At 42.4% G+C, this 27,855-nt stretch overlaps 1 protein-coding gene across 2 annotated transcripts in view; it reads right to left on the minus strand.

Annotated features, from left to right (window-relative positions):
- Positions 1-27,855, minus strand: part of OPTN (optineurin) — a 62,019-nt gene that overhangs the window by 11,540 nt on the left and 22,624 nt on the right. For both annotated transcript variants that reach the window (XM_083183127.1, XM_083183128.1), the window contains exons 2-8: positions 17,938-18,069; positions 14,138-14,334; positions 5,155-5,325; positions 4,767-4,843; positions 4,193-4,327; positions 2,648-2,753; positions 1,737-1,852 (exon numbers count right to left, since the gene is read on the minus strand). In XM_083183127.1, the coding sequence (XP_083039253.1) occupies positions 1,737-1,852; positions 2,648-2,753; positions 4,193-4,327; positions 4,767-4,843; positions 5,155-5,325; positions 14,138-14,334; positions 17,938-18,069 (934 nt within the window). The remainder of the gene's footprint in view (positions 1-1,736; positions 1,853-2,647; positions 2,754-4,192; positions 4,328-4,766; positions 4,844-5,154; positions 5,326-14,137; positions 14,335-17,937; positions 18,070-27,855) is intronic.

Here is a 27,855-nt window from a genome sequence, read left to right on the forward strand (position 1 = left end):
GTACTAAAGGGGCTACTGCGCATGTGGGGACTGGCGCAGGTGAGGAGGGGACCGGCAACATGGCAGTGGCAGGTCCGCATCGCGACAGCCCCCTCCTCTGGAGAGGTAAGAGTCGCTACTGCCTATGACGACTATAGAATAGACTATATGAATGATATATCGTTCACATTGTAAACAATATGTTGTCTATTGTGTATGGGGCTTTAGTCTTCCAACGCATTTTAAAATTTGCCACTCTGATGTGCAACATCGTTTGGCCAGAGTGATTATATAGAAGCAAAACACATTAAGGGGTATATTTATCAATTATTTCAGTAAAAACCAAAAAGACACAAACAAAAACACTTCCTTATTAGGTCATCAGGTATGCATGGAACAATGGCTGCATCTGGCAGTTCAGATGACAGAGGACCCTAAACTTCTTATCAATGGACCATCAGTCTCTGCCCAATACTGCCCAATACAGTTCTATCTAGCCCATCCCTTCCCTCCCCATACCTGGCAGCATTTTATTTTACTACTCCTTTCTTATTTTTCCCATTTGGTCTCTACTGTGTAATGCAGTGCTGTGTGTCTATCCTTTTCTGATAACGGGTTATGAATGTCATATTCTACCATCATGCGTACTACACTATAACCGGTGTAGCGTGACCTGGATAGCTGCCTCTTCTGGTACTGTGAAAGGCATATTAAACAACCCATTGGATTTCTCATGCAGCAGGTATCTTGTTAGGCACTTGTAGGTATTCATTTCCAAGTATTTATTAATTTCCAAGTATTTGCTTATTCGCAAATTGAAACCAATTTAGCGCCGCCCAACATGGTTGCCTTGCTTGGCACTCTGTAGAACAAACAATGCAAGCTTGCAAGGATCCTGCAAAGTATTTTGGCCATTGTGGGTCGTTAATTGCAGGCATTGCCTAGTCTGTTCAGTATAATCTACTAAAGTACACCTAAAATGGCTGCTACACCTGGATAATTCATAGGAATGATAATTAATCCTTGCAATGGATGACCCAAAGTGCATGTCTTTGTACTATTTCAATGCTCTCTGTGTTTTATGCAACCCTAAACCATTGTATTATGTTTACAGTTTCTGTGCGGTATTATGTTCATCATATCTGTGAGTCCTACTGGGAAAGCTATATAAATACAATTATCATAATCGCTCTCATTTAATGGTAATGCATAAACTTGTTCTTTAGTCTCAAAAATTCCACCGCTGGTTAACATTCATTTTAAATATATATGCAAAAATATATCTGCCACAATGCCTGAAAGCAAAAATAAATGTATCAGCCATCTTGCAAACTAGTCTTCAGACTAACTACATGGCCCGAACTGTGCAGAGTTTGTATATTCTCCCCATGCTTGTATGGGTTTACTCCAGGTATACTGGTTTATTCCCACAATCCAAATATATACTGGTAGGTTAATTGGCTCCCAACAAAATTAACCCTAGAATGAATGTGTCTGCGTGTATATGTGGTAGGGAGATTATATAGATTGTAAGCTCCACTGGGGCAGGGACTGATGTTGAATGTTTAAATAATTTCTGTGAAGCGCTGCTGAATATGTCTGCACTATATAAATAACTGGTAAATGTAAATTATATGGATCGGATTAAAAAAAATCTAGATAAAAAAAAATGAAATATTTACATTGAAATAGTGCATGTCTACTGCCACATAACACAGACCAAGTCACTTTTAGGGCAGATGCCAATTTTTTTTTACCTTTCTTGGAGACTGTTTTTTACCAGCTGAGCCACACTCAACTTCTCATTTGTATCATTGAGTTCTTTATTGAGTGCCGCAACCTTTTGTTTCAGTGTTTCCACTTCCCCAGTCAGCTATAAAATAGAATTATTGTCAATTGTCTTAAAAACACCAGCACATATCTAAATCCAGATAAATATATTTTGGAAAAAGTAGGGCCAGGTCATGCCCACTTTGATCCCCAGTTTGTGACCTTTATATCAAAAAAGTTTTTCGACTTTGTATTTAGTGATCACAATGTTTCAGGGGCCTAGTGGCAATCCTACAATTGCTGTTTTGGGTGTCTGTGGATCAGTGAAAAATATTTATCAAAATACTCAACTATGAAGAGTATCAAGGGACCTTGATAGAAAATAGGAATAGCCTAGTTGCCTGCTGTTCTTTGTATTTTGAAATCCCATTTATCAGCAGCAGCAGCCGCCGCCGCCGTCGTCAGTAACTCCAGGCCATCTAGTAACTTTCGCATTTAGTCTTGAACAGATATCAGTCTGTTTGATCATCAATTATATCTGTTCAGGCTCCAAGTATGGCGCCTCCATACATTAGACTATGCACCAAATAAAACAAATAAAGGGTCTAAATATCATTACATCTATACAACATTAGTGTTCATTCTAGCACCCGCTAGCTTTAAAAATCCATGCAGTTCCTGTTCCCTGCCTGAGGTGTCGCTGTCTGCTGTGGTGTTTCTAGCACAGGTCTGGTTTGCATATCAGTGCTGATATACAGACAACACTGTGCTAGAAACAATACAGCGACACCCCAGGCAGGGAAGACGAACTGCATGGATTTTCAAAGATAGTGGGTGCTAGAATGAACACTACAACATATTACTAAATCTTTTACCATGGTCAAGTAGATCTACTTACAAGCTCCTCAGCCTCATTGCTTTCTTTGTCATTAAGCCTTGCAGCTTGTTCTGTCTCAGTTTCTTTGTCTGCGTAATCAGACAATTTATTTTCCTGCTCTGACAATCTATAATAATATGATTTATTGTTTCAATCAGAACAACATTAAAATAATTCGCTCATTATCATTCTTTTAAAAGGTTACATTTATTGTACCTTAGACATGCAATCAATTTTTTACACTGAACATCATGCTCCAGAAGGTCTGCGAACTTGCATCATAGAAGGTAACCCCACAGGGGAAGGGGATCCCTATTCTCTATTGTATTAAGTTCTACAGCTCTCCAATACTTTTTTCAGTTGCAGTTCATACTTCTATCCCATGTGGTAAGGCTATCCAAGCATGACACTATTCTCTCTTCAGCCAGCGATTGCCTGCACCTGTGTCTTCCTGGCCAGTGAGCCAAACCACCAGTGCTGTATGTGTGCATCTACTGCTATCAGGATGTATATTCAACTTACAGTTAATTACATATTTTTGCAAAACTAGTTTCATTTAATAACCAACTTAATTTCAAACCTAAATTTTCCAAACTATGCTCTGAAGGTCCAGAAAGAAGTTCAAGGTGAGCTGTGTGCCACAAATTGCATAATTGTGTCATTCTCTCTGTACTGACGGCGAGCTAGGATGGCAAAGCAGTGCTGATAGCAGCACCAATAGTATTCAATGCAATCCCCTTCACTCGCCGTTTCCACCTCGCTGGTTTTATTTGGCCAGGTGGAAGTGGCAAGTGTGGCCAGCCAACAAAATGCAGCGGACTCGCTGCAAAACTCACCGTTAAGGGGATCCTCGCTGGCCTCTGACAGCGAGAATTCCGGCCAAACACTGAATATGGTGAGGGGCTTGGATGGTGAGGATGGCTTTCCCGCCGCCAAAAAGAAGCCATCCTCGATGTAGAAAATCCCCTTTCCACGGCATTGAATACCACCCAAACTAATGCCGCAGATCACATCATTATGAGGCAGGGACAAGATTATATGTTTCATGGCAAATCACATTCTCATGCTCCTCCCACTTCAGGGTACTAAATAGTCATCTACTCTAAATTTGCAAGTCTCTTGGAAATTACATGAGTGTATGGAAGTATTTTGTAGGATTGCGATGGAGTTGTAGCTACAGCTGGGTATAAATGGCAATAAAAAGGAATATAAGGGTGCTAAGAGAGTATTAACAACAACAATAATAATAACAATAATGCATCAGTTCAGAACAATTGTAAAGATTTATCCATAACTCAGGGGCAGATTTATTAAGCTTGGTGAAGTGATAATGTGGCTGGTACTTTAACACCGGTCAATCAGCTCCTAACTGTGAAGTTACAGGTTTGGTTTGAAAAATTAAAGGTAGGAACTGATTGGCCGGTGAAAAATACCAGGCACAATCACTTCACCGAGCTTAATAAATCTACCCTTCAGTCCTTGTCTTGGTGGAACTTAATTTACACAACTCACATGGGTCAATACTGTAAAATACACTCAAATTTTCTCAATGTACAGTAAATGTACCTCTCATTTGCATTTGCTAACTCCTTCTGTAGTCTTTCTACCTTCTCAGATTCTTCACGCAAACTATGAAGAAGTTTACTGACTGCTAGTTCTTCTTCTGATTCAATGGCTTGGTTTTCTTCTGGTACATTTGTCCTGATATGTACAGAAGAAAAAAAAATCACCCTTCAGATATTTTACCAACGATGGGCTGATTCTGAGTTAGAACTATAGCAAGAAACGGTAAGTATCTTTGCACCCAGAGAAACCCTGTTGCAATACATACATTGTTTTCATTGCTTACAAACAAGCTGTCCGCCGGCCCATGTGACCCAAAGCTCAAAAGAGTCTTTAATTTGGCACATGCGCAGTAGCAGAACAGAAAAATACCAATAGAATACACAGCCCAGCATCACACACAGATAAAATACCAAATTTAAATTTTGCCAGCCATAACATTAATACATTTAGGGGATACAGGTGCCCACTTCTCCAAGATATTACAGATAAACGGAACCCAATACTTAAAAGTCAAAAAATGCCTTTTCGTACATCTGCCCCATATTGCTAAAATATGAATGATAATATCACGTACCTGTATGAAATAACATCATGATTTGATGTTCCATCATCACCACTGTTTTCATGCAGTTCTGCAACTACCTCATTTTCCTGAGGCAGGCAAAGAAGATAACGATTAATAACATTTTACGCACAAACTTTTAGGTAACTCTATAAAACATCAAGGGGGAATATTGAAATAGTTTCCACTTAATAAACTTTGGGAACTACATAAACACACTGTTGGCAATGAAAAAAAGTCTGTGTATATTGCAAGTTGCCCCATCCCTGATCACTTTATTTTTGTTTGTATTGTCCCAATTTACAAGAATGAATACAAAATACAGTTTATAACATCATTATTATGAACTACATTTGCAATCTTAATCAAGGTAAAAGCTTAAAAAAAAAAAAAAACTTACTGCAATTCGGATTTCAACAAATGAGTCTTCAGAAGCAAAGCTGCTGAGCTTGATCTGTAGCTCTGATATCATCCCAAGAAGATCAGCCTTCTCGGCCTGAAGACGTAGCAACTGCGCCTTCAATTGCTTTACATTTTCAGCTTCACTCTCAGAAGCAGAGAAGTCAGAAGCCTAAAAGCCATAACATTTACAGACATAACAATTAGCTCATTGGTGGAATACAGAAACCGCCATAAAATTCAAGTTGTGCTACATATCCTGCTAGCAAGCAATAAAATAAATATAACCAAGCGCAGGGCACTAGTGACGGTCCCAGCTTCCGTTTAAGAGGGATACTCAGCCCTCACAGAATACAAAAAACATACACACCAAGTAAACGGCGCTAATGGACCACACTAATTAGTAATCAAGAAAAATTTATAAATTTATTAAAAAATTAAATAAAATATACACAACAATACAAACAATACCACCGGCCGGTAGAGCTATTAAAATGTGCACAATAATTTCTGGCCATAAAAAAAAAAAAAAAAAAAGGAAAAAAAAAAAAAAAAAGAAAAAAAAACTTTTTTTTTTTTTTTTTATGGCCAGAAATTATTGTGCACATTTTAATAGCTCTACCGGCCGGTGGTATTGTTTGTATTGTTGTGTATATTTTATTTAATTTTTTTTTTTTTTTTTTTTTTGTAAAACATTTTTTATTATTTTCAAAAGTTTTCGTTGAAAAACATTGCATATAAACATACATATAGAGCTGAAAGTGGAATTTTACACAGAATTCTTTTTTCACAAAATCAATATTAAGAACAGGTACTGCTCTTCAATTATCGGCAAATAACAGATGAAAAATAATCATATTGGTGGAGGAGACATATTCATCATAATGCAAGTTTTTCTAAAGTCATGTCAAAAAGTTTAAGTATAATTCTTCTATATTATGAATAAAATATTAATAAAATGTATGAGTTACTCTTGAGGAGTCCTGTGTGTTGATTTTCAATTCCGCTAACAGCAAGTATTTATCATAAGAGGACTACAATACAAGGTAAACCATCATTCCCATATTGGCCTCCATATCTCCTGTGCTTTACACAAATTCCCTCAACAGATTGATGCTATTAATTAAACAACGAAATATAAAATTGAGCTTAGATCTTAATAATAAAAGAAGAAAGAAAAAAAGAAAGAAAAAAGGGGGGGGGAGCAAACATGAAGGGAGGGGAGACACATAGGATAACATACCAGGGGGGGAAATAAATTCCCAAAAAACTCCTCTTTACAACAGTCTTCATATCACATGAGTTCAGGTCTCAGAATATGTCAATATGATACACACTCAATTATTCACAGAGCTGTCACCTGCGATTCGGCGTTGTAAATACCATGTGGTATTCTCAAATAGTTTCTGTATGAACAATTGAGTATCTTCATCAAAAGTTGTTATTACACAGTCCCACTTCTTGTAAAATTTTATTACACCTTTCTCTACATCTTTAAGAGCTGACTGCCTTTCAAATAATATTATATCAAGCAACGCTTGTTTGAATTCCTCAATAGATGGGGACCTTCTACTTATCCAGTGACGGAGAATCAACTTCTTCGCTAATGTTAATAAAACCGTTAAGGCTGGGAGGATCAGCTTTTTGTTGCAGCCCATATCCCAATCTTTCAAGTAAATAAATAAACAGGGGATTGGGAGGGCTTTTAATTTTAGCTTAAACATATTATTTATATAGTTAATCAGCTTATGCCAAAACACCCACACTTTGGGCATAATCCAGCATCGTTTGGAACAAAATGGCTTCTCTGTTTTTGTGTTATATACGCCCTATTAATAAATTTCAAATGAGTTTCTTGTAGGGACGTGGAGCATAAATATTTTAAGGTGCTTGCGCATTTTTTTAACAGGTCCTCTGGTTTCGGAAGCAATGGGATATCTGCTTTCCATTTATCAAACAATACAGCCCTTTGGGGAGGCAAGTCACATGTCACCAAGAACCCGTATAGATTACGTAATCTGTACCCCAATGCTCCCTGTGTGCCCAACAAAGAAACCACTGGGTCTGTAAGATCAGTTCTGGTCCAGGGCGAGGGTATAGAGCGAGCGTAATGACGTGCTTGTAAAAACATATAGAAATGGTTTTCCGTAATGTTAAATTTCTCCTTTAGGCCAGAATAAGTAAGGATAGTCCCTCCCGGGTCGAAGACATCCCGCACAGCACATATGCCCTTATGTCTCCAGTGTAGGAAATTTATATTTTCTAAGCCGGGGATAAAATTAGGGTTTCCCCAAAATGTAACAAAGGGGGAGCCATCGTACCTGCGACCCATTCTCTTATTCAATGCCAACCAAGAAGCATATGTATTTTGAAAAAGAATAGATTTAAGCAGATGCGGGGGGATAGAGGATCTTGGCACATGTAAAAGTGCTGCAAGGGAATAGGGGGAAGCAATGGCTTCTTCTAACTTACTGTTAGTGTACACCGAATTACCCAAAAACCAGTCCGCAATATAACGGAAATGCGTAGCTTGTGTGAAGTATGAAATACTAGGCAATCCAAACCCTCCCTCTCCCTTTGGTAGACATAGTCTTGAATAGGGGATTTTTGGTTTTTTCCCTCCCCAAATAAAATTCCTGAAAATGGATTGACATTTTTGTAAATCTTTTTTTTTTAAAATAAGAGGTAGCATTTGCAAGATATATGAAAGTTTGGGAAAAACTATACTTTTAATAACGGTAATTCTTCCCATTAATGAGAGTGGCAAAGATTGCCAGTTACCTAGTAATTTAGAGATAGAGACTAAGACTGGGCAGATATTCACTTTGTATATAAGGTCAATATGAGTAGGGATATGGATTCCCAAATACTTTAATGTGTTTTGACATATTTTGAATTGAACAAACAAGGGGTCCGATAAAAAATATATCATTGGGCCGCTAAGGGGAAGCAATTGGGACTTGTCATAATTAACCTTAAAACCTGTGAATGTACCATAGAGATCTATGGTGTCCATTATTTTAGGGACAGACGTATGCGGGTCGGAAATAAACAATAAAAGGTCATCAGCGAAGAGACCCAGCTTCAGCTCCTCCCGAAGTACCTTAATTCCCCTGAACTCCGAAGATGCTCTAAGACAAATTGCCAGCGGCTCTATCGCGACAGCAAATAGCAAAGGGGAGAGGGGACACCCCTGACGTGTACCCCGCAGTATGGAAAAATTCGGAGAGAGATAACCATTGGATAAAATCTGGGAGGAGGCACCACAATACAACAGCTCAATCGTTTTAATAAATTCTTTTGGGAGGCCAAATCGAGATAATGATTCAAACAAATGATCCCAGGTAACAAGATCAAAGGCCTTCTCGGCGTCTAATGATAAAAGGGCTTGTGGTTCTGTGCTGCTATTGGCTTGCACCCAGTGCATTGCCGCTAGTACACGTCTAATATTTGTTGTAGAGTGCCTCCCCCAGATAAATCCGGATTGATCAATATGGATCACTGAGGGCAACAAGGTTTTCAATCGGTCGGCTAGTATTTTTGTGTATATTTTATAATCAGTATTCATCAAAGAAATTGGTCTGTAGGAGGCAGGTGAAGCTGGGTCTCTCCCCGGTTTTAAAAGAAGCTTAATGGTGGCTGCATTAAAATATTGGGGGAAGGGGGAGCCTTGCAGAAATTCATTGAACATTATTGTTAGGGGTTTTACAATTTTTGGAGCTAGGAGTTTATAAAATTCATTAGTAAGACCATCTGGGCCTGGAGCTTTACTTAACTTTAAATTTTTAATCACATTTAAAATTTCTTCTTCTGATATTGGGGTTAATAGTGTTTGCGCCTCTTCTTCAGAAATCTTTGGGGTTTGAATTGAGTTCCAAAACGAACTTTTGTTAATCTCATTTATCTCTGGTTGTGTATATAGGGCCTTATAAAAGTCATGAAGAATACCTGAGATAAGGGGGCCTGAGTTATGTGTGTTGCCACTCGAGTCCTTTAAAGCTGTGATAATTGTCGGGGGTTTCTGCCCTTTCAAAAGATTAGATAATAGTTTATTTGCTTTATTACCTAAGTTATGGATGCGGCTTTTCGTTTGGAAAGTTTGCCTGGATTCTTGTTGTGTCAATAAATTGTCGAAAAGTTGTTTACAATGTGCATAGGCAGTTTTATTCCTTTGAGTAGGGTTACGTTTAAATAGCTGATATGCTTCTGTTAGCTGGGCTTGGGTTTGTAAGTACAGCTGAGACATTTTCTTATTAAAACTAGCAGTGTATGAAATAATGTCACCTCTTATGACAGTTTTTGAGGCCTGCCAAAAAACTTGGCTCGACCTTGAAGCCATGTCTGCATTTTCATGCTCATAAACCGTCCAGGAGTGCTCTACTGTCTCTTTAAATTTTTTAGAATTTGCTAATCTGGTTGGGTACCTCCATTGGATGTACGACCCCTTATCTATTCGTGAATCAATTTCAATCCAACAGGCGGCATGATCAGAAATGCAGATAGGTTCAATCCCTGTTTTAATCACCCTAGGGAATAGTGTAGTGGATATTAGAATATTATCGATACGGGATAAGGTGTCGTGTACCTGTGAGTGACAGGAGAATTCCCTTTCGAGAGGATTTTGAGCTCTCCAAGCGTCTGTTAGATGTAATTGTGCCAGCAAAAAGGGGATACCTGTTTTAGGAGATGAGCGGCGGCCCGGGAGGGAAGGAGATCTATCCAGAGTTGAGGAGGAGGTCGCATTAAAATCGCCTGCTAGAATAATAAAACCAGCCATATTAGGAGATAAAAGAGTCATAACATTACGGAAAAATTCTGGTGAATGAGCATTCGGTGCATAGATGTTACAAAGTGTATAGCGAGTATCATAAACTGTAGCTTCTAATATGACATACCGCCCTTCTGGGTCTTTAACCGTTGAGTGAACAATGATGGGAATGTTTTTCTTAGTTAAAATTGCCACCCCTCTTGACTTAGAATTATAATGGGCTGCAGCTTGTAAGGTCCAGCCCAGAGTGTTTAATTTTAATAGTTCAGGGGGCAACAAATGTGTCTCTTGGAGATAAATTACGTCCATTTTTAATTTGTTTAAGTAGTGTAGAATTTTCTTTCTTTTCGAAGGTAGATGGAGACCACGTACATTAAGTGTACCAATTTTCAATTGCACCATGGGGTTATTAAATAAATCGAGTACAAATGTAAAGCATAGTATACATAAAAAGGATCAATTTTCTGTAGAGACCGAACCCATACAATACTCTCTAAGGAATGAAGTGGGAGAGACAAGACACATTGGGGAGAAGCAAATCAATATAAAAATAAAGGACAATATAAGAAAAAACACTAACAACAACATCTTTTTGTTCGTCAAAAGACATGGGGGTGTTCCTTTTGGCCATTGAGCTCAGGCTCAGAACCCGGTACCAGACCAGAAGACTGAACACGAGCTCAATCATGCCCAACACCTCCAATAATCCACTTGGACCTCCGAAAAACCAGGGCCTCAATGGGTTTCCTGATCTTCCAGTTTGGAACATAACAGAGGCAGAGACCAAGTTTCCCTCAATCTCAGCCTTGAAGCGACGCTAACCGCCCCAGCAATTTTCAAATTTACAAAACTTCAAAAAACATTATAAAACCTTGGTTATAATAATCTAACAAATACTCATTCCGTGCATAGTAATATACCTCAGCCTGATCAAACTTCAGACCGACAAAGATAGGAGGTTTTATGAATTAAACCTCCTGAGCCTTCTAATCCACATGTGACAAAAGTCATTACTTCAAGTTAAATCAAACATAAGGGAGGGAAGGGTCCAAAGTTATGTGACATTTTTTTTTTTTTTTTTTTTCTTTTTTTTTTGGTTGGTATATCACGGGAAAAACCTATGTAACCATATTAAACCTTAACATATAGACCGTGCCCTAATCACCGTAGTACAGGAATCTGTCGTCCATTATGGTGAATTGTTATCAGTCATTCTCAGATGAAGGATGATGAGAATCGCCTTGAGCTTCCTCTGCGAGAAATGATTCAGCATCCTGAGGATTTGAAAAATCTTTAAATGCATCTCCCTGGAATAGGCGGAGCCGCGCTGGAAACAAAAGCGCAAATTTTCTGCCCTCTTTTACTAGATTTGAACAAATTGGGGAGAAATCCTTTCGGGCTCTCTGCACCTCAGCCGAGTAGTCTTGGAACATAAGTAAATTACTACCATTCCACTGAAGGCGTTTAATTTTCCTGTATGCCATCCATAAAGATTCTTTATGCAAAAAGTTTAAACACTTAAAGATCACTGGGCGAGGCCTAGAATCTGAGTCTTGCCGTGATGGGCCCAGTCTGTGTGCCCTCTCCACCACAATTCCATTACACTGCTCCTGCACCCCAAGAATACCAGGGAGTGTTTGTGCGATAAATGAATACAAAGCAGGACCCCTGATAGACTCAGGAAGACCGATAATCCTAAGATTATTTCTTCTTGAGCGGTTCTCAAGACTGTCTACCTTATTCATAAGCTGAAACTGAGATTTCTGCAGGGAGTCGGTGCAAGATTTTAATTTGGCCACGTCCTCGAATACTTCTCCCAGCCTTTGCTCTGTCACCTGTACTTTTTTGGCAACTTGTTTTAGCTGGGATTTAACATCCTGGATTGCCTGGGTTAGTTTGGCTGAGTGGGTCTCCATTATGGGGTTCACTGTCTCGCCCACCGCACGTACAATATCTTCATATGCCAGGGGAGCAGTATGCTGAAGGGAGGGGGACACAGGTAGCAGGGGGGCAGCGGGGGTATGGATTTGGCTGAACAAGTCTGCCTGTGTATCTGTCAGGTCAGACTCTCTCCCTGTACTCACTGTGCTCCCCGAGTGGTGTGGCTGAGAACGCTGCGGCTGCGGCTCCAGCTCAGGTGCGTCCGCCATCTTGGGCGCGGCTCTATCTCTCTGTGTACGCCGCTTGTTCTCCCCCTCTGGCTTACGCTGCTCCATTGAGGCTGTCACAGCGATGCGGCTGATGTCCGAGGAGACGGGATTGCAGTCTCAGCAAGTCGGTATGTCACGGAGAGGGCACCGAGAAAGCTTAATAGTGCTGGGGCGGCTGCGGGGCTCCGAGGTGCACGTCTGCTCACATCCCCACCGGAACCGGAAGCCCTCTTTATTTAATTTTTTAATAAATTTATAAATTTTTCTTGATTACTAATTAGTGTGGTCCATTAGCGCCGTTTACTTGGTGTGTATCCTGCTAGCAGCACATAAGAGAATAGTAAACTACCATCTTGCATCTTCTTTTTTATTCGATCCTACAAATGAAGGCTGTACATTTTTCTCTTCCTCCTACTGCCATCTACAATATCCTCAAACCCAGGGGCTCTCAACTCCAGTCAAGTACCTCCAATGCTGTTATGTGATCTATATCATCATGAATATCGTTTAGTGTGTGCCCACTATATCGTTAATGATAACCCCTATCGATGGAGAATGCAGTCAAATCTGATAATATCGTCAGTGACTGGATGTTTGGTGGGGGTCCCGGTGAAATCACTGAATGATATTGTTAACAATATTGATAAGTGTTTACTCGCAGTATGCTAATTATCATTATATTGGCAGTGACTCATATTGTATAGTGGGATTCGGTATGAAATCCCGACGGTCAAAATCCCAACAGGGTAACAATCCCGACAAGGACAAAATCCCGACAAGGACAAAATATCGACATATAGAATGTACAGGTGAAACAGTCAACATGACTTTCTGTCGACAGGTCGACATGGACACAGTTGGAAGTGAATCGCTTCCCTCGCAATGCTTCGGGCACAATATTTTATTCTCCCACCACGCCCTAGTGGATGGTAGGGCACGAAATACCGCCTGTCGGCATGTCGGGTCAAAAAACAGTGAAAAAAAACATGTTGACCTCGTGACCTGTCGACGAAAAGTCATGTTGACCGTTTCACCTGTACATTCTATATGTCGGTAGTTTGACCTTGCCGGGATTTTGTCCTTGTTGGGATTATGACCCATTCAGGATTTTGACCCGGTCGGAATTTGGACCGTCGGGATTTTGACTGCATCCCGTATAGTGTGTACAGGGATTAACAGGACCAGATGTCAGGCTGTGGAAACACATGGGATATTTACTGACCTAGCAAAATTGATCAACTTACTTTTACATAATTAAAGAAATGCAAAAAACATGACCTGTTGTGGGTACCATAAGACTGGAATTAAGAACCACAGCTTGTTTATAGTAACCTTAGTTAACATCAGTAATATCTTTCCAGCATTATTCATGCAGGTTGTATTTCTCAGGTTACTGTCCCAGCTGTTAATTCCACTAACCCCCTCCCAGCTTATCAAGAGGCATACATACACTTGCCTCACACTACCTATTAGGCCTTTTGTAGTCAGGCATCCATCCCATCATTAGTCAACATATGGTAATTGCTCCTATTCTGACCCAAATTCACCATTAGATGTAAATATTTACAATAAAACACTCAATAAGGCCAACATTTACTCTAAATTATGCACTTTGTATATGATTGATAACAAACCTGTAAGCATATGTATTGCAGTAACTAAAATTATTCAAAACAAATATTTAAAGGTGATATAGGCAGTGTGTTTTAAAGGGATGCAGTGGAAATCCTGGCGGTCGAAATCCCGACCGCCGAAATCCCAGCACTTTGTCCCTCTGTGTCCCTCAGTGTGCTGAGCGCAGCAAGCCCGCAAGGGGGGGCAATCCACCCACCCCCACCCCCCCCCCCGTCAGGATTTCGGCGGGACCGCTGAGATTCCAACCGCAGGGATTTCAAACCAATCCCGTTTTAAAGGCATGAAATACAACCACGATAAAATAGCTATCGCAGCCCAGCACTGTAGTCCTCACACTGTGAAATAATAAGAGTAAGGGACTTTCTGAACAGCCAGCCCCACCTCTCACACACCATCCTAGTAACATACAGTGAGCTCTTATTGACCGGCACCTGTGTGGACAGATTGGTTGTTCTTTTTAAATATTGGATTTCTTTCTTCAAAAGTTCATTCTCATTGGTCAACTCCAACAAACGTTTTCCATCACAAAGCCCAGGATCAGGTGGTACTTGTTCTTCTCTCTGTTTTTCTCTGTGTAAGAGCTCTTCTAGACGCTCCTTCATTTCCAGATTCTTCTGCTTCATGGTTTCTAAATGTATAGAGTAAAAGGTTCATTATATATTTTAATTTTAACAACCAAATACAAAATAAAAAAAAACACATAGAAAAAGATTAATATTTAGGGTCTTGTAAACTAACTTGCATTGTAACCTGCTTATGCCAAGTTTCCTCTCTTTAAAAAAAAAAAAAACATCAAGGAAAAGAGAAAATTATAGTCAGTACCTAAAAATGCAGTCATTTTTTGCACCATATAGTAGAAGTTTGAAATATATAACGTATATATACAAATAGGATAACCATATAATTATTTAATGCATCACTAATTTTGTGCTCCGAACGTACTGTATACATGGGATACGGTCATTGGGTCTACAGCAAGTTGGTCTACACCGTTAGGTCGACATATGTTTAGGGCGACACAAGCATTAGGTCAACAGTGTCTAGGTCGAAATGGAGTTTTTCACTGTTTTTTTGAGCCAACATGTGCCGACAGGTGGTATTTCATGCCCTACCATCCACTAGGGTGCTGTGGGAGAATAAAATAGCGTGCCAAGTGCAGGGAGGCACCGTGCCCGAAGCATTGCGAGCGAAGCGAAGGATGTGGTGCACTGTAAACTGTGTCCATGTCGACTGTTCGAGTAAAAAAACAGTGGAAAACCCCATGTCGACCTAGACACTGTCGACATAATGATTGTCGACTTATTGACATGTCGACCTAAAGGTGGCGACCAACTTGCCGTAGACCAAACGATCTCAACCCATATATATATAAAAAGAAGAAAAAAACTACCTGAGTCAGTTATTTCTGCATCAGACATTCATCAGTTAAATTAATTCCACCCACCTACATCTCTGACAGCGTTACCAACAAAAGTTGCAAGGTTCTATTTGTGCACCGTAATGACCTACACAGGGTTATTACAAAATGTTAACAATGCAGGATTATGACACTCAATATATTGTAGAGAAACTGTGGAGGTTTATTACAGCAGCTTACAGTTATTCGATGTGTGCAACTTGTGACACGCATCAGATATCAACTCGGTAGTCTGGTTCCAGCCGAATGCGCTTTAACATGTCTGCATCAATTCCAGGAATAGCTGTGGTGATACACTGTTTCAGATCATTGAAATTAACAGGAAGGGTAGAGATGAAGACCTTGTCATTGATGCATCCCCATAACAAGTCAGAGGTTTTACAGATCAAAATGTTGTGTTGTTTAGCATGAGAGACATGTTACAGTATGTTGAGCTGTCAATCCAGTGCTGTCAAAATGTTTCATCAAGGTAGTACCAGTGCTCCATTTTGTTGAGAAATTAAGTTGTCGCTGTCTTCATGTAGTTGAGGCATTGACCAACTCATAAGTATTTGCAGTTACAGCCACTTATAACTTCAGACTTGCCCTTTGTGTATTTCTGTGGGCGGTGTTCATTCTTATTCCACTTGATTATCAGACACTTGTTGTACATGGCCTTTACCTATATACAAACATCCAGTTGTTTCATATTTGTGCCAATAGTAGTTTGATTGTCTTGTCAGGAGGGATTTCCCAATTTGCATTCTAAATTGTCATTGCACAACTGTAATGGAACCGGTTTTACTCAATTCAAGCACACAAAATGCCTTCACCACAGCATTTGTGGCCATCTTGCCTGACTGGCCACAAAATGCACTACCGGCTACTTAAGTCACCATGGCCTTCCATAGTTAATACATCCACATTTTTCTATGAAACTATATATACCGCGTGCCATTATCTAGTTATTTTATAAACTGAGAAACAGGTGTCTTAACAGTGCAATTGATAGTATGAAAACGAGGAAACCCACTCATCCAATCAGAAGTAACTATTTAGCACTGCAGGCATCATCAATATCCTTCTTTACTTGCCTCCAGTATTTGCAAAAGCATATCTGGTTACTGTAATTCTACATTATAGCCGCCGTCTGACCTCTCACCTAATCACCTCCTCCCACTCCCGTGTCCAAGACTTCTCTTGCGCTGCTCCCTGCACTGGAACAACCTCCCGCCACCCATCAGGCTTTCTGATTCCCTTACCTCCTTTCAAAGCTCCCTCAAAACCCACTTTTTCCGACTAGCCTATCCCTCCTCCTCCTAACCTCTTTCGCTCCTCCCATCATGCCTACCCTACCCCTCCATCTGTTCCCATCCGTTCCTACTTATCCTATTGTTTTTCGTTCCTCCACCCACCTCCTTTTAGTTAACTCTTATGAGTAGGGCCCTCCTTCCTCACCCTACCTCTTCACCTCACCAACGCTCCTGCCCTGTTCTTCCCTTCCTCTACTTCATCTTCAGTCTCCTCGACAATTTTGACACCTATTTCAGAACTGATGCTGATTTTAGTTCTACCAGCTATACCCCTATTTATGCTGTATTTTATCAACGCACCCTGTATGTTACCTTGTCATTTGATTTTTGTTTGTGAAGTACGGCGCTGCGGACACTTTGTGGCACCTTATAAATAAACAAACTACTACTAGCCCATGTAGAATAATGGGATACATTCAAGCCCATTATTTGCACAATTCATAGAATAGTGCAGTGGTTCTCAAAATCGGTTCTCAAGGTGTCCATACACTCTGCATTTTTTTCTGTGAGATGTGATGCACGCTCCCGTGGGCATCCCATCGCACAGTTCAAAAAGTATGTGCTGCACATACTTTTTGAACTATGTCCCGATTGCATGCGATGCAGCCCAAACCATATGCGATAATCACAGCGTGTATAGGCACCTTTGGGACCCCACACAGTTCAGGTTTTCCAGGTCACCCCGACAGGTGCACTCATTACTGACTGACACATTTTGAAAGATCCACAGGTGGAGCTAATTATTTCACTCGATTCTGTGAGGAGACCTGCAACACATGCACTGTGTGGGGTCCTGAGGACTGACTTTGAGAACCTGTACTCTAGTGGGCCAACTGGCAGATTTGGACAACTAATTGTGGCATTCAAAATGTACCTCCCTCCAACTACAAATAACAGGAATATGACAGAAGGTGTGGCTTTATTGTGACAACAAAAAATGCGTAAAAACAGAGTATACAATTCATACAGTAAATTGCTGGACACTGTAAATAAGTATTCAAGTTGCATGGAGTCTGTTCAATTTACTTTTAGCAAAATGAAATGCTCACACTATTACACCAATTAAGTAGCTTCTCCAATGGTCACATCTGTTTGCAGGCATGAGTAGCTTTAGACTTACTCAGCGGCTGCAATGAAATTAGCCAGATCGAGGAACGCCTGCACTTCTCTCCGGGGTCAGTGCTGGGGCGGCAGCAGCAGCAGGAAAGGTCTCTCCTCTGATCCGATCTGTGCAGGTACTTTCACCATGAGCAGGAGACATGTCTGCACACCACTGTACTGGCACAATCTGCTTCCTGGCAAATCTGGTTGCCAGGAAGCAGAATCTGATCACCGTGGCGACCTGGTTCCCGAATTTTGCAGAGCTCTGGCTTACATACAACTTTGCAAGAGGCCCTATACATTTAAATTGGGTGCGGATCTGCACTTGCCAAGCAGGCTGTGCACAAAGCTCAATAATATACAAGTACAGTATAAATAAGAATTTACTTCTAACAAAAAAAAAAAAAAAAATTATGGTCACCTTTTAGTTTGTTGTTTTCTACAAGCAGTTGCTTAATCTGATCCAACATGTCTGTATCATTTTTATTAGAAAGACTGGCGTGAGAGACTCCATTCATCTCAGACGTCTGCTTAAACCCTTGATTTTCCATCACTGCAAAAAAAAAAAAATATAAATATGGTTTTAATACACATACATTCTAAATCAGTATATATATTATTAAGAAGGTATAGTAATCTCTTATATAATTTAGCCAGATCTGTCACTCAGTGACTGTGTGTATAACGCTGGGCAGAGTCACTGTTTGACTCCGCCCAGCGTTATACACACAGATCTGGCCTAATATATAGGAGAGATAGGAGAGGAGGAGCACAGCAGTACCCAGCACCCGCTACCTGCTGTGTCACCAGCACCACCTTCATCCCCCGGCATTATCCCCTGCCCCCAATCTGCCCACACTGTCACTAGCGAACCTCTCCATTTCACCCGGCAGCACGCACAGCTGGGCGCAAAAACAGACGGTGGCCGAATGGGGCAAACGTACTCCCCCCCCCCCCCCCCATTAACCAGACCCCTGATGTCGCCGGCTACCGGGCACACTTCTCCACCTGCCTGCGCTACTGCCCACAAATACTTCTCACCTAGACAGCAGCCGGTGGCAGCATGAGGTGAAGGAGAGCAGCAGCATGAGGACACGGGTGGGAGGAGCCTGCACCATCAGCAGCAGCAACACTGTACCCGGACGCGGGTGGGGGGAGGCAGGCCCGTCCACAGCAGCACATACTTTAGCAAGTTGCTGTGGTGCCCAGGACCATGACACAGGGGAGAGTGTGCCTGGTGGGCGGACAGGTGTGTGGCAGGCACGGTGGCCTGCTCAGCTTGTGTCCACTGTATCACGTGACAGGGTCCCCAGATGCCCCAACCCCCCCCCCCCCCCCCCCCAAGGTCCACACCCCCTCATTCCCCCAGCAGGATCCCGAACCACACCGCCATCCCCTTGCCCTCTCCCGGCAGTATCACCAGCGCACCTCCACATTCCTCCGCCAGGGTTCCCAGATTCCTCCCTCCCTGCAAACCCCCGACAGCATCCCCAGCCGCACCGCAACCCCCACCCCTGAGAACACCCGACAGTGTCACCAGTCCACCTCCTCATACCCCCCTGGCAGGTTCCCCAGCCCCACCCCCTCCCAACAATCGCCCTGCCAGCATCCCCTGTCCATCACCAACCCAACTAGAGCACCCCCCACACAATACCCACATGCTGCCCTGCACCTAACCAAGCCACACCACCCACACGGCCCAACCCCGCAACTGCAAATCAACCACACACACCCCCCCCCAAGCACCTCTTCCCCACCAATACCACCCAGCCCTCACCCACGCTATACATGCGATCACAGGTTAACGGGGCGCAGCCCCTTACGACCATGTGAAGAGCGCCCGTAGGGCGCGATGAAGCACCTAGTAGGAAATAAATGCAATGTAGACATAATATAAAAAAAAAAAAGAGAAGAAAGCAAAAATGGCTGGCATGGAGGCGGATTTTTGAATGGAGTGCCATTTTTCATCAATAACAGAGGAATGGTTTCTGGAACATGCAAAAAGCATCTAAAACACAGTCAATATGAGGTGAAACTACAAATACTAAAAAGCTTTCTGGAGCACGTGGAGGACATTGGTAACTTTCTGTGCTGCAGGCCCAAATCAAACATATATACAATATGACAGCAACTAGGGAAAGCAGCACAGTGGAAATCTGAAGTAACACTGCTAATGAGTGTTTAACCTCATTCATCTTTGTCAATATATCTTTTCTACAAGAAATTGTCCTTGTTAACACCATCTAAACAGTGTTCAAACAGTGTTATCGGACATTAGATATGAAACTATGGGGGTATTCAATCCCGGGTCATGACTGTCAGGAAATCCTGACAATCGTGACCCTGGCCCGTTCTCGGCCCGTTTGACTGATATTTGGCAGGCCGGATTCAATGACCTGCCTGCCGAACAATGAAAAGGGGACGTGGACGCCACAAATGGCCGTAAACAGGCCCGACTGCTTTTGAACTCTGCTCCGTTCTGCCGAGATGCCTCTTCAATGCTGTCGGGAAAGACAACATTGAATAGGCTGTCACTGCTATTTCCCCAATCGGAAATAGCGGCAGTAGATTGAATACCCCCCTATATCTGTCAATAGCCCAGCAGAGTGGATGACAGGGTTAAAAAAAAAAAAAAAAGCCCACATCCAACATAGATGGAAGGTCAACACAAGCATTAGGTCGGCAATGGTTAGGTAGACAGTCAAAATGTCATTGGTTTTTCACTTGTTTTCTCCAAAATGTCAGCAAAGTCAGTGTCCCCGCGTTATGCTTCATACACACTATTCTATTCTCCCTCTATGCCCTAGTGGACAATAGGGCATGAAATAACGCCTATCAGCACGTTGGCTTAAAAAAATAAAAGTGAAAAACCCATGTCAACCTAATGCTGTGTCAACCTTCCATCCATGTTGACCTTAGGCATATCGACCTATTTTAGGTGTTGACCTACAGAAAGTCATATTGACCTTCAGTGGTTGACCCAATGACCATGTACCATTAGGAATAGCGTCAAAATACTTACCACTAGCCGTCAGAATCCTGACTGCCATAATTTCATAGTGAAACCCAGAGTAAAAAACATCAGGGAGGTAGAACACCTATGTGTTTTGTAAAACATCAATGAGATGTACGGCAGCAGTTTATTCTTTCAGAGAAGGCCTCATAGATTGTTACAACACAGGAAGTGAAATTAAAAAAAATCGTTTTAAAGGCTCTCTCTATGAACATTTTGTGTTTGTAATATTTTTCTCATTAATGAGAGTAGCTCTATTAAGGCCATGAAGATCCACGACTGTGTGGAGGAAGTATTATGGACATTAAACAGTTTGTAGTGTAGAAGAAACGCATAACGATTTGTTTACGAGACTAGATTAGTGGGAATTTCTCCTGGGATTCGGTATGAAATGCCGGTGGTCGGAATACCGACAGTCGAAATACCGATGCCGGAATCCTGACCGCCGAAATGCCGAAAAGGGTGAGCCGTGGATCGCCCCCCTTGCGGGCCCGGTGCCTCGCTACGCTCGGCACTTCCGACACTTTGCAGTGGTCGGGATTCCGGCGTCGGTATTTCGTCCATCAGGATTCCGACCACCAGCATATTGACCGCATCCCTTCTCCTGAATCATGTCATCTGCAAATGGAGCAATAGCCTTACAATTGCAAGTAGTCATACATTAGATCCACAACAAATATTACCACCTTTCTTTAGAGCCAAGTGGTTAATGCACTTCTTTTCATTGTTTTTGGGAATGGAAGCCCCCTTAACAAATCTACATTTTTACTGTTCTCTCAGTTACAGAGAATAATACCCCTTTTACACCGCTGCAAAAACCTGGGTTGAATACGGCTAGCATCTGGGTATAGGGCGGTGTAAACGGGTACGCCGGGTCATCTGACCCAACTCCAGTTTACATCAATGGGGGAAGCCCAACCTCCAGACCGCAGCGTTCTGTGGTCAACATGGAGGTTGGGCAGGGGGCACACACAGCCTCCACTGCTGTCTGCTGTACTCTGCGGGCAGGGAGGAGGAGAATGGATGCCTGTGTGCAACATCAATTCACCTCACAAACAAGGGCTGGGGGGGTGCACGGGGGCAGCCCAGCAGCTTACCTTGGGTCTGGGCTTGCCCCCAGCACTGTGATTGGAGGTCCCAGTGGGGGTGATCACAGTTCCAGCGCTTGGACTTGATGTCATCTCCAAGCGCTGCCTCCGCCTACACTGCGGGTAGGCACCGTAGTGTAAACGGTGCAAATCCTGGATCCGACCTGGCTTAGATCCGGGATTTTTGGTCTAAAAGGAGTATAATTAAAATACACTAACTCTGACGGTTATGGTATAGCGCTGGGGTAGCCAACCCTAGTCCTCGAGAGCTACCAACAGTGCATGTTTTGCAGGTCTCCTCACAGAATCACAAGTGAGCTAATTAGCTCCATCTGTGCATCTTTTAAAATGTGTTAGTGATTAATGAGTGCAGCTGTGCAGCAGCTAGGTTGTCTGGAAAATGTGAACTGTTGGTAGCTCTTGTAGGCTAGGGTTGGCTACCACTGGTATAGCGATTCTACGCTGTCTAGATCAACCATGTCATGGTTGACCACTCTTAGTCGAATCCGTCTAGTTAGAGGTCTAAAAATAGTAGGGCGTGTCTAGTTCTACAGTAACAAAAGTTAGATGTAAGTTTAGATCGACAGGCGCATAGTAGACATGAGTTTTTCATGGTTTTTGGTGGATATGTCGACATGGACTCGGCACACTACTATAATCTACCTATGTCCATTTGGATAGTAAAGTATGAACTAAGTTGGCCTGCACCAAAAAAAAAATCATGTCAACCATGTGACCGTCGACCGAACTCCTGGAGACCTATTCCTTGTGTCTAACTTCCATTACTGTCTATCTAGACATAGTCGACTATATTTAGGCGTCTAAAACTAGACATGTTCCAAGTGTGGTTGACCATAACATGTTTAATCTAAACATCGTAGATCCATCGACCGGATACGATCTCTGACATGTGACATATACTGACTTCAAGGTAAGTTCCAGGTTCTACAGGATCTGCTACATCAATTTATTTGTAAAACCACAAATCACCCTCAGAAGTCTTAAAAAAAAGGGATTTTTGTAAGAACTTACCGTTCGAATCCCTTTCTCTGATATGGTCCTGGTGACACAGCTTAACATTGGGATGTAGGAGGGTCCGAAGGAGCCAGGCACCTATCCTAAAGCTTTAGAGGGTAGGCTCCTCCCCTACTGCATCCCGGACTCTTCAGTTCAATCTTTCAAAGCCACTGGAATACATTAACTCAGTACAAATGCCTGCACATATTATATGCACATTTTTCAACATAACTTTTAACCATATAACATGAACCATCATGAACCTGGCATACTTACTGAGCGTAAGGGAGGGATCGCTGTGTCACCAGGACCATATCAGAGAAAGGGATTCGAATGGTAAGTTCTTACAAAAATCCCTTTTTCTCTTTCAATGGTCCTGGTGACACAGCTCAACATTGGGACGTTCCAGAGCCGGTCCTTTGGGTGGGTACGCTCAGGTCTGCAGCTCTCATCACTGCTCGCCCGAATGATGCGTCCTCCGATGCGAACTCATGGAACCTATAGAATTTGGCAAAAGTATGAACAGATGACCAAGTGGCAGCCCTGCAAACCTGCTCAGCTGTTGCCCCATGTCGAACCGCCCAAGAGGTGGCGACTGACCTGGTGGTATGCGCATTAATTCTGGCTGGTACAGGCCTACCAACTTTAGTATATGCAAACGCTATAACAGAGCGCAACCACCTAGCAATGGTCTGCTTAGAAGCAGGCCAACCAATTTTGTGTATGTCATACAACACTAGCAAGGTATCAGTCTTTCTGACACTCTTAACTCTGTCCACATAAACGCGCAAGGCACGCACAACATCCAAATTCCTCAATTTGTCCCTTTTTCTTGAACCCTCTGGGGGTTGGAACACAGGCAGAACTATCTCCTGATTTAGATGGAAAGCAGAGACTACTTTTGGCAAAAACTGGGGTACCGTCCGAAGGACTGCCCTATCATCGTGAAATATCAGGAAAGGGGACTTGCATGACAATGCTCCCAACTCTGACACCCTTTTTGCTGACGCCACTGCCAACAAAAATACCAGTTTCCATGTAAGGAACTTAAGGTCAGCCGACCTTAATGGTTCAAAATGTGCCTTCTGAAGGCATTCCAAAACCAGAAACAAGTCCCATGGTGCTACTGGTTGTTTGTAGGGAGGTTTCAACCGAGACACCCCCTGTAGGAAGGTCTGTACTTCCGGCAATAATGCAATCCTTTTCTGAAAGTAAATGGACAAGGCCGAGATCAGCACTTTTAGTGACTGAAGGATTAACCCAGAGGAAAAAACATCCTGCAAAAATTCCAACATTTTTGTCAATTTAAAACGCGATGTGTGTGACTTCTGTCTCTCACACCATCGAATATAGGTTTTCCAGACCCTATAATAATTTGCCGAAGACACTGATTTTCTGGCTTTTATCATGGTGTTAACCACCGCCTCTGAGAACCCTTTATTCCTTAAAATGGTGGTTTCAACAGCCAGGCCGTCAAAATGAATCGAGCTGAATCCTGATGGTTGAACGGTCCTTGTCTTAGAAGGTCTGACCTCAGAGGTAGACGCCACGAGTCCACAGGCAATTTCTGAAGCCTCGAGTACCAGGACCTCCTTGGCCAATCTGGGGCCACTAAGATCACTGGACTTGCCTGGGCCTGTATCTTTTTCAACACCCTTGCTAGCATTGGAAATGGTGGAAAGACATAAAGGAGATTCCCCTCCCAGGGAATAGTCATGGCATCCACTGCTTCTGCCAGTGGGTCCCTCGTTCTGGCATAAAACCTGGGTACCTGATGGTTGAACCTGGATGCCATCAGGTCCACATCCGGGGTTCCCCACCTCCGTGTAATCTGGTGAAAAACCTGTGAGTTCAGGCTCCATTCCCCTTCCATCAGCTCCTCCATGCTCAGGAAGTCGGCCTCTATATTCTCCACTCCTGGTATGAATATAGCTGATAATGCTGGAACATTCTGTTCCGCCCACAAGAAGATTCTGGACACCTCCCACATAGCCAGTTTGCTGCGTGTGCCTCGCTGGTGATTCAGATACGCCACAGCTGTGGCGTTGTCGGTCTGAATCCTTAAAGGGAGCCTCTGTAATCTGTCTCCCGCCAGAGAAATTACTTTCCACACAGCTCTCAGTTCCAAGATGTTAATCGGTAAGGTAGACTCCTCTGGAGTCCACAAGCCCTGCAGGCGCAGGTCCAAGACTACTGCCCCCCAGCCCCTAAGACTGGCGTCGGTAGTGACTACCAGCCAGCTCCAGGACTGCAGGGACCGACCCCACTGAAGGGAGTCCACCTCTGTCAACCATTTTAGGGAGGATCGAGTTTCCGAAGACAGCACTATCTGTTCTGACTTCATGGTCTGCGTGTTTCCTGACCAAGCCGTCAAAATGTTCCACTGGAACACCCGAGAGTGGAACCTGGCAAACTGCAACGTCTCGAAAGACGCCACCATCTTCCCCAGCAGCTTGAGGCACCTCCACACTGATGTGCTCCGAGAGCTGAGAATCTCCTGGACTAAGGCGACCAGATCCCTGGCCTTTGCCTCTGGTAGGAATACCCGATGTAAATGGGTATCCAGAATGACTCCCAAGAATTGGAGTCTCTGTGACGGCACCAACTGAGACTTTTGTAAGTTTAAAAGCCAGCCGTGAGCCTGCAAAAAACTTATGGCTTCTGCCAAGTGACTTTGCAACATGTCTGCTGACTCTGCTTTGAACAGCAGGTCGTCCAAATATGGTATCACTGTGATTCCCCTCAGCCGAAGCACAGCCGCCATTACAGACATTATCTTGGTGAAAACCCTTGGTGCTGTGGCCAGACCAAAGGGCAACGCCTGGAATTGTAAATGGAGGTCTCCTATCGCAAACCTCAACAGAGCCTGATGTTCTGGATGTATAGGGACATGAAGGTACGCGTCCTGGACATCCATGGACGCCAAAAATTCCCCCTGGTCCAGGCTTAGCAGCACTGACCGTAGAGACTCCATTTTGAAATGGTCTACCCACAAATGGACATTCAGTGACTTTAAATTCAGGATTGGTCTGAAAGACCCGTCTAGTTTGGGTACCAGAAACAGAGTGGAATAAAATCCTCTCTTCCACCCTGCCCTGGGAACCGGGATTACCACACCCTTCTCTAACAGAGAGTGAGCCGCTCCCAAGAGAGCTGTACGGAGCCGAGCCTCCTTTGGTAGTGAAGTGGGAATGAATCTTCTCGGAGGAAGACTTTTGAAGGGAATTCTGTAACCCTGGGCTATAATGTCTAATACCCAGGAATCCTGGTCTAGTAATGCCCATGCGTCCCTGAACTGTGAAAGACGTCCCCCCACCTTTACCACTGCCGGGCAAATCCCCTGACAGTCATGCGGAGGGTTTGTCCTCTCCTTTGGTGTTAGGTTTCTTGTGAAAAGAACCAAACTTTGACTTCGGGGCCTTACCCCTGGAGGACTGAAACTTTCCCCTAAATGACTGTCCTCGAAAGGACGCACCACCTCTAGGGGAGGGCCGAAAGGACGGCCTAAAGGCAGAAAATCTTGATGTCTGCTTGGCTGCAGGGGCAGGCAGGAAGGTACTCTTGCCACCCGTGGCCTGCTTAATAATCTCTTCTAATTCAGAGCCAAATAACAGCTTTTCTTTAAAAGCTAATGTTTCTAAGGCCTTCTTAGACTCATTAGTACTAAAAAGGAAGAAGAGGGGGAGTGGTGTGCAATGCGCTGCTAGCCACAAATATATCTAGGGGGATATATAATCCACAGTTAAATAAAATCAATACGGACCAATGTGCAAAGATGAAGCGGACACACTGCTTTAAAAAGGTATAAATTTTATATAATTAAATGCATTAAATATACAATAAACACATGAATAAAAGACAAAAAATTGGAAAATAATAATAAAGAGCACAAAAAAATATACACTAAAGGTCTATTAAACAGGGTAATAGATATCACTCCTAAATAGGATAAAATGGACGTTATTGGCTTGAGAATGCACCGCTGTAGGTGGATAACATAAGTAGTTGGGATTCAGATGATAAATGCTGTTATAAGGTTATTGAGATGGTGATGATTAGTAATGCTCAGTCCAATGCAAATTAGTATTTATAAAGATGAAGTTAGTAATGAGTAACAGTCATTTATACAACTTGAATGGATGCAGTAGAAGTCAAATGCAATTAAGCTCCACGTCAGTGTAAATAAGTATAAGCGGCAATAGAATAAGCGGCAATAGGACGCAGGGGTTTTTTGGTAGTATATCTCACCCTGTGTCCGTAGCGGCTGAGCGCGGTCTGATGGTTGCTCCGTTTATCGGGGTATGGATAGCCGCCGGTGATTCTCCTCTGTGGGTCACCTTAGGATAGGTGCCGGCGGGTAAAGGCTTCTCCTCCCGTTGTATGGAGCGTCCGAGAGTACAGACTGCGGTGATATTGAAAAGGCGCTTGTAGCTGGTGGAGACGCTTGGGAGCTGTAGACAGCGTGATTACTCCTGGATCAGCGGACAGCCTCTAACGTCTCAAATGCAATGACGTCAACGCGTTTCGTCTCCTACGTTGTATGGAGACTTTTTCAAGACGGATACTAGCATTGGTGTCTGTATCCTATTTATACGTTTAAGTGTGTATTGAAGAGCTCAATTAAGCCAATTATCCTATTTCATAGGTGGATAAGTAAAAAACATAATTATAATGTACATAAAAAAATATATAAAATAACAAATTAAATTAGAATTTAAAAAAGCAGTGTGTCCGAATATTCACTTATAATATGGAATGCTATAATAGCATCAGAGAGGAAAGCAACAGCATAATCAATTTAAATCAAGTTGATAATTAGTATAATCAGAACGTTAGGAGAACCAAACAGATTATATATTTCATTTTAGTTCATTCACGTTTTAGTTAAGTAGTACTACGCAATTAGGATTTTATGAAAAAGACTAGTCGGAGTATTTGCTTGATATCAGACAATAAGGAGTACATATTTATTATTGTATATCCAATGATTGTATACATAGTATATAAGTCCGGTAGCTTTAGCCTTATAAGAGGCTGTTTGAACCTTATGCTCATAGTGAGCATCCATTAATCCAATAATAATTCAACAACATGATAGAGCAGAAAAGAATATATATCTAATAATCATAATCAGAGATATATAATATATACAAATGTATATATCCACACAGGTAAATAATAAAAAATAATAAATAAAATGACACTATAAGGATAAATAATA

Source organism: Crinia signifera, chromosome 4 (assembly GCF_055691185.1).
Source record: "Crinia signifera chromosome 4, ASM5569118v1, whole genome shotgun sequence".
NCBI classification, from domain to species: Eukaryota; Metazoa; Chordata; class Amphibia; order Anura; family Myobatrachidae; genus Crinia; species Crinia signifera.